We start from the raw sequence: 12,351 nt of genomic DNA on the forward strand, positions 1-12,351 counted from the left end.
ACCATGGGAGCTGATGAACTCATCAAATGAATAGAAAAAATGGCCCAGGAGAGAGCCAGCAAAGGCATCAAAGGTATGGTCAGAGCAGTAGAACCAGAAGTAGTATCATAAAACTAGAGTATCAAGGAGTGGAGGGTAATTGATAGTGTCAGAGGCTGCCAAAAGGTCAATAGGGGTGAGGATTGAGAAGAGGCCATGAGATCTGTTAAGTGATCATTGATAACTTTGGAGGGAGGAATTTCAACTGATTGAGATTAGACTCCAAAAATCCAGATTGCCAAGAGTTGAAAGAGAAAAGGAAATGGAGTTTGAGTAAAGAAACTTTTTAAGGAATGTAACCCAGAAAGGGAGAGGAGATAAATGGTGACCAATAGGGATGGATAAATCAAGTGAGGATTTCCTGAGGATGGGGAGACATAGGTCTGCATATTGGGAGTAGAGAAGCAGTCAAGTGGGCTGGAAGAGATTGAACATAAGTGAGAAAATAGAGATGTTAGAGATGGTAATCCACTGGAGGAGGATGGAATGGGATCACTTGTATATATGGAAGGGTTTGCTTGGAGAAGGGTCAATTCTTCATTGAAATGGGTGACAGAGATGGTTGCAGAAGGCATCAGTGTAATTTAAGATGAGGAAGAATTTCTTGATTTTTTTCACATGACCTCAGATGAGAGGTTAGGAGGAAATTGGATGAAAAAATTTGGAAAAGTTGCTAGGGTGAGTGGGATAGTTAGGAAGGTATAAAAGGACTTGGCCTTGCTTTAGTGAAGGGTCCAATTGAGAGGATACTTTTTTGTATAGGACCTAATTGGGGATGGAGTTCAGTTTTATTTTCTCCAGCTTCATTTGGTACTATTAGAGTATGCAGGCAGATGCTGGGAATAATTCAAGGGTGAGATTTACCAGAGGCAAAATATTTGATTCAATAAAAATCCAAGGAACTTGAAAGTATAGAGTTGGGTTCACCAAGAGGTCAAGACGAGAAAGGGAAGAAAATGTAGCCTATACAAAAGTAGTATGGTAAGACTGGAGATCATGGGGAAAGAGGAACAAGTTTTGGAGTTGTAAGGTAAAGGAAAAATAGAATTATTACAGATGATAGGGAACTTCAGAATTCATTAAGCATGAGAAGCAAAGATTAAAGGTGGACCCATCTCTGTATTTATCCCCAGCAGAATGGGGGTCTGTTCCAGTGAGTCAGACTGCAGTGGGCAGCTGGAAAAGTCTGTTCATGCTCTACTCCTTATTCAATCAATCTAGTCTCTCCCTGTTACAAGCTGGATCAAATATAAAGTTCTCTGTTAGTCATTAAAAGTCCTTTACAACCCAGCCCCTTTCTACCTTACCAGTCTTCTTACACTTCACAATCCAATTACACTGGTCTTGTGGTTTCTTGTACTTCATCTTCTGACTCAGCTTTGGGCTCTCTAGTCCAAGTTTTTTTTTTCTGCTTCTTTAGCTTTTTTAAAATCCCAATTCTGTAGGAGATCTGCCCTAGTTTCCTTCACCCCTAATTTCTTCTGACATTACCTCCCATATATTCAGTCCCTGACTGACCGACCCACAATAAATCCCAGGCCAAACCCCACTTAGTGGTGTTTGGGCCCAGACTGGCTCCGAGTGAATGTGAATAGCAATTGTTTCTGTTTGGATCAGAAACTCTGAAGGTCTTTCCCTCCCAGCTTGAATTTTTGGGGGGAACTAGGTAAAAGAGGCTAATCTCTGCCTTATTTTATACCTTAACTGCCAAACGGGCATTGCTTCAATCAAACTGAGAAAGATCTTAGGTTAAAAAAGGCTAAGGCCTCCCCTACATACAGGGCCGCCTCCACTCCTCCCGATCTACAGCTGGCTCCAGAGGGGAAAGTGAGGCAGGTGACCTGGCCCACTTCTACCCAATTCACTTACGTGTCATGGCATCGCTCCCTGATGTCACGGTCCTCTTTGAGAACGAAAGGACAAACAACAATTGATTTTGTACTTTACATAGTTACATGTGGTCTCTCTCTTAGAGTGTGAGCTCCTTGAAGGCAATGTTGACTTTCTTTATATGCCCAGTTCTGAGCATAGTGCCCTGGCACAGAATAAGCACCTTAATAAATGCTTGTTGATTATATATTATTGCACGCTATAAGATCAGAAACTGTTTAATTTTTATTCTTAGTGCCTACAACAATCCTTTGCAGCTTAATAAATGTTGAATTGAAATGAAATGCTCAACTCCCAACTACTCTCTGGAAAGGGCACTCATAACTAACTTTAATTGGATTCAGCTTTTGAATCTGATCTCAATTTCATTGAGGGCCCCAAATGAAGACAGTAAAGATTCCTTTCATTCTACAAATCTTCCTGGAAAACAACTGTTACTAGAGGCTTCAAGGTTTAAAAAAAAAATCAGACACAGAGTTCTCTGGGGAAAGAAAAAAACCAAAACAAAAACAACAACAATCCTGCATATTATAACTTAGTTATAAAGTGTTGGCAAATAAAGGGTTAAAATATCAGTATTTCAGAGTTGTAGTTGGTGGCCAGCCCTAAGAGATTAGGCAAGCAAAAGAACCCCTCAGATATGCCGTTTCTAAGGGCATCCCTACAGCTCATACTGCCCTGGTATCCTCTGCTACTTGCTAAGGTTCCATAAGTAACTGATTCTGATCAAGATTTTAATGTATGACTGAGTAAGACTATGAGCCATAGTGCCTCGCCCCTTCCTAAAGAAGAGCCAGAGGAGGAGGAGATGGGAAGACAGAGGGAAGAATCATCTAGGGTTCTTGATGGAGACGTCCAGAGGGAAGTCGGCACAAGCTCTGCCCATATGCTGGCTTGAAATTGTTACCTGAAGTTGGATTCCTGCAACATCGTCCTTTTCCATAGCATTGTTCTGCTGGCTTTGGGGAATCCCAAACACGAGACAGCTTGGACAAGGCTAACCAAAGGAGGCCAGACCTTCTTTTACATAACCATGGATAAATATCAGTCACCAGAGGTCACCTTTTTTCTCTATTATTACAGCAAAAAAGCGAAATCACCACATGGGGGCACCAGAGTTCAAGGAGTGGCAGGGAAACGGTGCATGAGCCCTGGTGAGGCAAAGAATTCCTGCTCTTCAGGTTCTGGGTCCTGAGGTTTGTAGCCTCAAAAACACCCATTCCTCATCCAGTCTTCCCTGAGGAAGAAGTCAGAGCCCCAAAGAAAAAGGACAGGAAAACACCAGGCACAGAAACCAGATTCAGTGTTAAAGGAAAAGACATATACACACATATTGAGATTTTTTTTGCAGGGTACAGAGGGACTGAGATAAGTAGGCAAAGGAGGAAGGTGAAGGGGGGCTCGAGAGCTCTGAGGACATGAGGGGTTTGTGTAGACAGTGCTAATTCCACATCCAGGGTTAATTCCGTTCCACTGAGGACCAATGTCTCTTGGATCAGCCTTCTCCCGAAACCAGAGACATCAGATGCCTGTTGGGGAGAACTGCTGATCCATATTCGAGCCTACGATTTAAGAGAGGAAAAGTGTAGCCCCAGAGGCTACATCTAAGCAACTGCGGAGGAATTCATGCAAGGGTCTCTGTTCATTTGCACCTTAGATTACCCTTAGAACAAAGGTTCTGTCCCCCATTCCAGTAGTGCATCCTTCAGGAACAGACGGAAGACTTGAGCATGGCCTTGGGGTTGATTCACATAGCATCCTCTTTGCCCTTTGTCTGTCCCCCAACACTATCCATGAGCTCTGACCCAAGAGGACACAGGACTCTGGGATTTACCAAAGTCGCTCAGCAGATGGGGGCTTGAGTGTCTCCACAAATGACCTGAGCCCCATAACAGGCCCCTAGCTCAAACTAACCCATTCCCGGGGGATGTCAGGATCTCTTGATTGTAGAGGGGTCAGTAGTCATCATAGAAAGCTGGGATGGAAAGAGATCCCTACAGGATCCTCCAGCCCTGTGCTTCTATAGGAGCTCAGGACCTGAAAATAGGGGAGTCAGTCCTGGAGCAGCTTTCCTCCTGTGCTGGAGCCCCTGAATGTCCTTGTTTTTCTTGTAGGGACCAGTGAATATGGCTGCCTCTACTCTTGTACGCCAGCATTCCAGAAGCCCCACACCTCTAAGGAAGAGATGAGGAAGTTTTCAGAGCACAGAGGCTCATTGTTAAAGGTTTCACAGTGTCCTGTATGGCCTCGGTTAAGGTCTGCATCGATGTATAAAGCCTGTCCACCTCCACCACCTGTGAAGATAAAAAGGTCAGCAATTATAGCTAGATAATACCTGCTGGCTATTATATTTACTTGGCAAATCTATCCATATGGCTTCAAACTGTCACCATCACTTTGGGGCTGATGTGCATAAAGACCAACCTAAACCTTAGCACATTTCCAACTGCCAATAAGTCTTCACTTGAATGTTTTATTGGCACCTGAAAAATCAGCATGTCTTTCACAGCAAATCTGATTTTCCTAGCTTCCTCTGAACTTCTAGCACTTCTGGACTATGGCACAATCGATTATATTATGTCTTGTTGCCATATAAAAGTATTGTTTCTACCATTATCAACAGCCCCAGACCCAGGCAAGATTTCTGTCTCCTCATTCTTCCTACCCTACAGTAGAGCTGAGCTCAAGGCTGGGACTAGACAGCTGACACTGCCTACGAAGCCCCAAAGCATTACAATCTTAAACTTGAGCTCTTCCTTGAGGCCCAGGTGCTTTGGGGATACCCACAAAAGGAAACAGTATCAGCCTCTGGAATGGTGAGAATCTAGAAGGAAATCCAGGCTGAGAAACCTGTTGGGGGTGGGAGTAGGAAAGTATAGGGACAGATAGAAGGGAACCTGCTTTGCCATTTATTAACCTGAGTAGACCTTGGGTGACCCTGAGCAAATCATTTAATCTGTTTCCTTTATGGTAAATTGACGGGTTTGGGTTAGATGAGCTGAGGCTCACAACTACTGGAGGACAACTACTGGAAGATCTAAAAATCTCTGTATTCTATATCCCAGCCTAAGACGCCTTGTATGGCTAGGGGGAGGGGAGGAAAGAACGGCAGGGAAAAGGTCAAAGTTAGGAAAAGGTAGAAGGGAGGGGAAAACATGAGGTGCAATAAGAGGTAGAAATGTCGGGGAAACGTGGTAGGGCAGCACATCACCTATGATGATACACTCGTTGGATCCAGCCATAAACATGGATTCAGCTTTTGAAGGAAGATTGAAGTGCCGAGCAGCCAAGAAAGGGGAGAGTCGTTTTGAGGGGTCTGTGGATTCTGTATCTTTAAACTGCAGACTTGAAGATGTGGGTTCTGAGGATGAATTCTTGGCCAGCTCTGGGTGTTTGATCACTACCCACACATATCGCTGCACTTTTGGCTTCAGCTGTGGAGATGAGGGAACAGAAGTATCAGAATAAAGATCTGAGGCCTCAATGGGGGGCCAAGGACTGGGTAAGGAAAGCCAAAAAAGGACTAAAATACTCCCTCCCTCCAAGTCATGATCATTATCAGTTGCCTATCCACTCTCCACCTGTCTGGTAAGAGAACTCTATGACTGACATGTTGCCCAAGAGAATGAACAACCCCCAAAGGTTTCATACTTTTTGCCCTCAGTGTCCTGCCCCTTCATACTCTGACTCACTCACCCTAAACACAAAGCACTCCCCGGTCCCAAAGAAGCTCAGCTTGCCTCCAAACTTATTTCGATCCCTCCAATCTGTCGACAGATAAGCACCACAAACCTTAAAAAAAAAAAAAAAAAAAGAGAGAGAGAGAGAGAGAGAGAGAGAGAGAGAGAGAGAGAGAATGTGAAACTCTAATTCTCTCATCAGTCCCAGCAATTAAAGCCCAATGATTCCCATACTAGTTATTCCTCAGGTAAAAGGATAGAGGCTCATAAATACCAGGAGGCCTAAAGAATCTGTTTCTACACTGCCCAAAGTGTCTGAGCTCCCATTTCCCTCAAGGTATAAATGCCTAGATTCTCTTCCCAGTCCCTAAAAATGGCTATTTCTTGGAGATCTCTAAAATGGAAGGGGGGTAGAGACAGAAGCTTCAGGTACCTGCTTCCCAACTTATATTATATTACATTATTTTTTCCTCCCCCTGAGGCTGCCCAGGGTCACACAGCTAGGAAGTGTTAAGTGTCTGAGACCAGATTTGAACTCCAGTCCTCTTGAATTCAGGGCTGGTGCTCTATCCACTGCGCCACCTAGCTGCCCCAATATAAAAGATATTACTGACAGAGGCTCAATATTCATCAGATCCCAATGGTCAAGGTCCCACAATGACAAGGATAGAATACTTTCTCCCTGTCCCAGAACCCCTTTAGTCTAATATCTGCCAAGCCAAAGAGAATCCCTAATCAAAATACGTTGTTAGAATGTGATTTGTAGGTAAAAAAGCCTCCCTGCCAAAGAACATCTTCCACCTCCCACCTTACATCCAAGTCCACCCGTCAAAGCATTTGAAATACTAACATTAAAATTTGTCTCTTTGGTTAAATTCCACAAATTTGGGATTTGGAAAAGATATTCCACAAATTTTTTTTTCCCCCCTAAATTCAGGCTCCTACTCTGAAACATCCCTCTACATGTGTACTCCCTTTCACCCAGGCACTCCATCCTTAGCTCAGCACTCTCTACTTCTCCCAATCCCCTCTTATCATTCAAAGCCATAATAAGATCATAAGTAGGTAAGTTTAGAAATGTCAATAGTAATGTATCCAAAGGCTTGGGTCTCTAGCCTTACCTCTTTTGTTTTTGTCTTAAGGAGAAGGAGAGTTGGTTCATGTCCATCACAGTGGTAATAAAGCCTGCAGGCAGAAATGACACATTAGTAGGAGTTAAGTGTGGTGCCGCCCATGATGAACTGAAGGAGATAAAGAAGGCAGGCTATCTCTAGTGGTTGGGGGAAGAAGGGGATCACAGCAGTTAAGAAAACAAGTAAGCAGGTTTTCTCTCCCACTTCAGGGCAAAGTGGCTGAGACATACCACATGGCAGATCAAAGCTCTGCAAAAGCACACACAGCTCAGGTCAAGTTCTACTGTAGACAGAACTAAGTAGGTGTCATAGGGGACACAAGAGAAACAGGACACTTGGTCTTTGCCTAAGGAAAATGGCCACTTTGCTTGAGGAACCAGCATGTATGTGGGGGAAAACATTACACTGCAGGGAAGAAAGAAAACAGGTGTGGACTGAACAGGTGCCAACTCTTTCTCCTCTCCACCCTTCTTGGAGGCCTGGCCAGGCCCAGGCTCTTCTGCAGTGGTTGGAAAGGACTAAGCAATGTGGTTCAGGTTGCTTAGGGTCTGAGCTGGGGCTGGCAGGTGCTGCCGGGATGTTATCGAGGCAGAATGTTGGTATCTCCTTCCCAAGAGCATTTACGACTCCCATTGAGGTGTCTCTGCTTTGGGAAGGCCAAACAGTGGCGCTGACCCTACAGTTGGACCAGGCAGCAAGGAAACGAGTTCCACCCCTTTCATAGCCCAATTATCACTTAGTTTGACTAGGGAAGTATAGAGGGGTCAAGGCCAGGGCCCCACTTTGCTCTCCATTATTTCCCTTTCCATGCTTAAGCTGAATGAGAGAGGAGTTATTCAGATCCTTATCCCAGGGATCCTGCCCAGGCAGGGTGAAGCTGGTTAGGGTTACCTCGTCAAGCTGTATCCATGCTGCATAGTGGAGAAAATCAACAGAGGCTGGCAGAGAGCAAACCGTTCAGGGAGCCACGACCAGATGTCTCGCATCTCCTTCACTGTAACAATGTCTGACTGGAAATTCTCAGCATTTACAGCCAAGTGCACGAACTGCCTGGGGGAGGTGGGAGATACGTTTAGAATACCAAAATGGCCACACAGCAGGAAGCTGCAGGGGCAGCCAAACTAGGGAAGAGGAATGGCATTTTGGAAACAGGCTTGGATGGGACTCCCAGAATAGGAGTTCCCAGTTTGGATGTGAAGAAAGAGGTGGGAGAAAAGTGGGGGGACAGTGTTGTAGCTAGTACGGGCAGCATCAATTCCAACTTGTGAAAGATTTCAGCCTATATACAAGACAGAGTCCCTCTTTCCTTTAAGGTTTTAAGGTAAGAAGGAGTTCTGTCAAGTCACATATTTGTTATAGAGGCCAGTTCCTCAGTTTCTCTGATTTCAAGAACTGAACCTATTCTTCCTGTTCATATAGTAGCTGTATAGGAATACAGGAGAGTCTAAACTATTAGTAGAATTAAATTCCTTGAAAGCAGGGATTATTTAGGTGGTTTTTTTTTTTTTTTTTTTTTAGTTTGTTTTGTTTTTAAATTTCAAGCACTCTGCATAGTATCTGTTAAGACCTTCAAACTTAAGTCAACTCTCCCCCCCCCCTCCAACTCCATGCCTTTGTGTTCAGGGACAAAGCAGGACTTCCCCCGCACATACGTCTCAGATTTCTTTTAAAATGAACTGTTCCTTCAAGACTACAGCTGTAGTTGCCACTTGGAAACCAATCTGAAGAACTTTCCACATGCCTGAATTCCCAGACTTGAAATTCTTCCCCTCTAGACCCTCTTCAAGGTGGCCCCTGATGCACTGACAGTTTTAAAGTGAAAAATGAAGAGATAAATCTTACTTTTCTATTCATTCAAGAATCAACAAAACTCTAGTAAGCATTGACTGATCAGACATATGACCCCAACAACTCTGTCAGTTCAGGGAAGGCCAAGTCATCTCCATGAATACTCAATTCTATGGCTTAGAAAGTGAATCCCCTAAAAAGAATAGGCTCAGTAGTAGGATAAGTAAAGAACTTCAGGCTAGGATATGCAAACCATAAGGGGAAAAGAGGGCCAAGAGAATAAAGGTGAGGGAAAGAGGACTGAGAGGTCCCTAATTAGGTAATAGGGAAGATTCTCAAGTCTCTTAATTCTAGCAAAAAGTCTTACATCTCTTTGCCTCCATTCCTGTTCCTAGACCCAATGCAATCCCAATGGAAAAACAATCAGAACCTGGACTTTCTCCTCATTCTGTTGTGTCTTTCACCTGAGACCTCTGGGACTGTACCCTCTTTTATTTTCCTTCACAACCCAGAATGCTGAATTTGCCTCACAGAGAAAGGGAACACTGAAAGTCAAAGATGTTAAAAAAAAAAAAAAAAAAAAGGCATGTAGAGCCCAGCTCCAACCGCTCCATCTTTGTTTTGGAGAGTGTTGTCAGCCCAGCTGGGTCTGGGACTCACCCTCACTCACCTACACTGGTCACAATCTGCTTTTGGCCTGATATATTTAACAGTCTACAAAATCACTTAATCCTCTGCACCATTGGCACTGCAGGCTACATCAAGAACTTGCTAATCCAAAAAGGAAAATAAATAGTGCTTTTTTTCTAACTCCCATATCAATTCACATTCTTTGCTCCACAAAACTTTCCCTAACATTCTACTCCAAGACAGAGAACTGTGGCAATGATATCTGTCACTCACAGTGTATGACCATGCTGTTGACAGCCTAGGCTTACTTATGGAACTCATTAGAGGCTCCCTTCTTTCCTTCCCCATTAATAAGGATCAACTTTTCAAAAAAAGGTTCTCATTTGGATTTATGCTTTTGGCATCAAAGTTTGTATTGTTTTCACAGTCAGTACATTTTTTGGTGCTTTGGAGACAGGAATTTGAGGTCACATGTAACCTCAGAGGAGGGGAAACAGTGCTCTGATATTTCCAAAGATCCTGAAGAAAAGCCACATTTCCCTGGAATGGCTCATTCTTTCCCAGAGATCTGCCCATTTTGTCTCTGTTGCTTCACATGCCTTCACCCACAGGCCTGGAATGTTTTCATTTTATACAAAGCAGAAGTAGGGGCATAAAGGTGACCCTCACTTGTTGAAGTTTTCACCCTTTGGACCATATTTACTGGTTCCTGGGCTGCTCTCCCCAACTCCCATGAACACCAGCAAGGCAAGGCCAAGAGCCAGGCAAGCACACATCAGACAGACAGGCAGACACATCAATAAGGTAAGGTCCTAGAGGCAGCCAAGCCCAGACAGGCAAATAGCACAGTGAAGCAGGGTATGGAGAGTCAGCCAAACATGGGATAGACATACCCACAGACACACACAGACAGCAGACGGATAGCATGAGAGAGGCAGAGACCAAGAACAGACAGACGAGAGAAGCAGGAAGATTCCATTTCAAACCTACCTTTGAGAAGATGAAACACTAAAAAACAGGAAGAGGCAGTGGACATGGAATTAAAGAAAAAATGAGACAGATAGGAAAAGATTAACAATAAGTTCCTAAATCACAGTAAGCTCTTGTATAGGCCTAAAGAAAAAGCTGTAAACATATTACTTTTTGAACATAGATATTTTCATAGTCATAGACAAGGATGGCCCCCCACAGTGTTTAATCCGAGGATATCTACAAGCACAGCAGCAATACTGACTTTCCATCCAGTATTTTTCTGGGACTATTCTCCAGGGAGGAGCATGGTTTGGTTAAGAAACAACATGGAATATAGTAATAGGACTCAAGAGTGTTTGAAGGCCATTCATTAATGCACTCTAACCATTACAGTAGTTTCTAAAACTGTCTGAAAGGCAGTTCACAGTCTGTGAGGAATGATTGAAGGTACTTTGGACTTTCCCCCAGAAACTTGTCCCAACTCTCCAGCCAGATTAACTTCAAGTTCCCAGACAGATGGTATAGGCCAAAGGTTGTCCACAGCCGCCTTTCTACCCCACCCCCACCTTCCTCTCACAGACAAGATATACAACCTTTGGTTTATCACCTTTGTAAAAATTATAAACTCTAGTGGTTTTTATTTAGAAGAGCCTTGGAATCAAATAGGAAAATACCCAATAGTCTTCAGGCTTTTTTTAAAAAGAGGACACCGACTCCTAGCCCAGATGCACACATAAAATCATTTTGTGTATGCCTATCCCTCTTACAAGCTCAAGCTTCCTGTGTTCAGTACACAAACACGGGGTCACACTCCCCAAAATATCAACCTACCCTTATCTGAGAGGAAAAGAGAGAGGATGAGAAAGGCTTCCCTAAGCATTGAGAGTGGCCTGAGAGCCAAATCAACTACCTCACCTCTTATTCTTGACAGTGATTCCTTTCTGCTTCAGAGCTGTCTCATTGGCCATATGCAAGAGCTGAATCTCCTTCCTGGAGAAGAGACGGATGGCAAAGGATTTGTCCAACAGCTTCTCAGGGGATATTGTCTTATCAATATTTCTGACAAACATGCGGATATCCTCCTTCACATTTTCTGATCCCAGGGGTTGTACGGCTTTCACCTTGCAATAGAACTTAAGAATTGCCAAAGCAACTCTGTAGAGAACCTTGTAACCTTCAACCAGGAATACATCAAAGACTCGAGCAAAGTAATTGAGTGGCAGATCCCCAAAGAGCCACTTATGCCAGTCACAGTAGACCTGTAATACATCCTCTGATGACTCTACCACCAGTCTGTGGGCTGTCTGGCAATATTTGTTAACAAGGTCCCCAAATGTCATACAAGAAGATTCAAAGGCAAGGAAGCTCTGGTCAATAAACCTCTTGTTGGGGTCATTGCAAGCCAAGATATGACAGGTTTTCTCAAAACACTCTGCTTCATCAATGCTATAGTGCAGGAGAAGGGCAACAATGGCCGGCAGTGTTGGACAAAAGGAAATGTCGGGGAACTGGTTAGCTATACACAGGAGGATTTTTCGAACAGCTTCTTCTCCTTGTGGATTTAGGCAGTAGCTTGGGACCAGACTATTGTCCACAAACTCAGGCAAAGGGAGGTTAGTATTGCTGCGTTTGCCCACAATCTTTCCTACAATGTCACTGTACACACTGGCATCTGGTGTGACTGTTCGACATGGAATGTCCTCGATCAGCTTTTGGTAAACCTTCCCCCTAAGAGCATAGTTTCGGGCCCAGTAGCCTTGGCGTGCCAACTGTTTTATCTCTTGGAAGTCTATGCTTATCATCTCTTTGGGTCCTTGGTCCGGGATCATAGCTTCCATCTTCTCTGTATCCACAAAGCGGTTGTACTCCGGGGCATCCATGATTCAGAACTAAGTTCCACAAAGGCAGTTTATAAAATAGGGGAAATGCACCTAGTCTTGCACCTAGAGAAGAGAAAACAATGGCACTGAAACTCCACCCATTTTAGAGATTTTCCTTCTATTTGCTCTACTGTAGAGCCCACATATTTGAAGGTCATTTTAAAAAAGTCTTGAAAATAAGGTTTATTTAAATAAATATATAAATTATTTAAATATTTAAAATGTTAAAAACATTCAAAAATTAAAGATGGCTTTAATTGAGATCTTAAACATCATCAATCTTAAAGAATAAAGATAACTATTAAGTCATATGATATTTAAGCCAGTATATTCATGAAT

General features: G+C 43.5%; 1 protein-coding gene across 6 annotated transcripts in view; it reads right to left on the minus strand.

Annotated features, from left to right (window-relative positions):
* Window positions 1-2,141: 2,141 nt before the first annotated feature.
* Window positions 2,142-12,351, minus strand: part of TBC1D24 (TBC1 domain family member 24) — a 42,150-nt gene continuing 31,940 nt past the window's right edge. For 4 of the 6 annotated variants that reach the window (XM_074282809.1, XM_074282810.1, XM_074282812.1 and 1 more), the window contains 7 exons: window positions 11,048-12,075; window positions 10,151-10,168; window positions 7,634-7,792; window positions 6,731-6,794; window positions 5,626-5,721; window positions 5,141-5,363; window positions 2,142-4,223 (listed from right to left, as the gene is read on the minus strand). In XM_074282809.1, the coding sequence (XP_074138910.1) occupies window positions 4,066-4,223; window positions 5,141-5,363; window positions 5,626-5,721; window positions 6,731-6,794; window positions 7,634-7,792; window positions 10,151-10,168; window positions 11,048-12,012 (1,683 nt within the window). In that variant the 5' untranslated portion in view covers window positions 12,013-12,075 and the 3' untranslated portion in view covers window positions 2,142-4,065. The remainder of the gene's footprint in view (window positions 4,224-5,140; window positions 5,364-5,625; window positions 5,722-6,730; window positions 6,795-7,633; window positions 7,793-10,150; window positions 10,169-11,047; window positions 12,076-12,351) is intronic. The other 2 variants (XM_074282813.1, XM_074282814.1) reach the window with 1 other exon arrangement.

Source organism: Sminthopsis crassicaudata, chromosome 1 (genome assembly GCF_048593235.1).
Source record: "Sminthopsis crassicaudata isolate SCR6 chromosome 1, ASM4859323v1, whole genome shotgun sequence".
In the NCBI taxonomy this organism is placed as follows: Eukaryota; Metazoa; Chordata; class Mammalia; order Dasyuromorphia; family Dasyuridae; genus Sminthopsis; species Sminthopsis crassicaudata.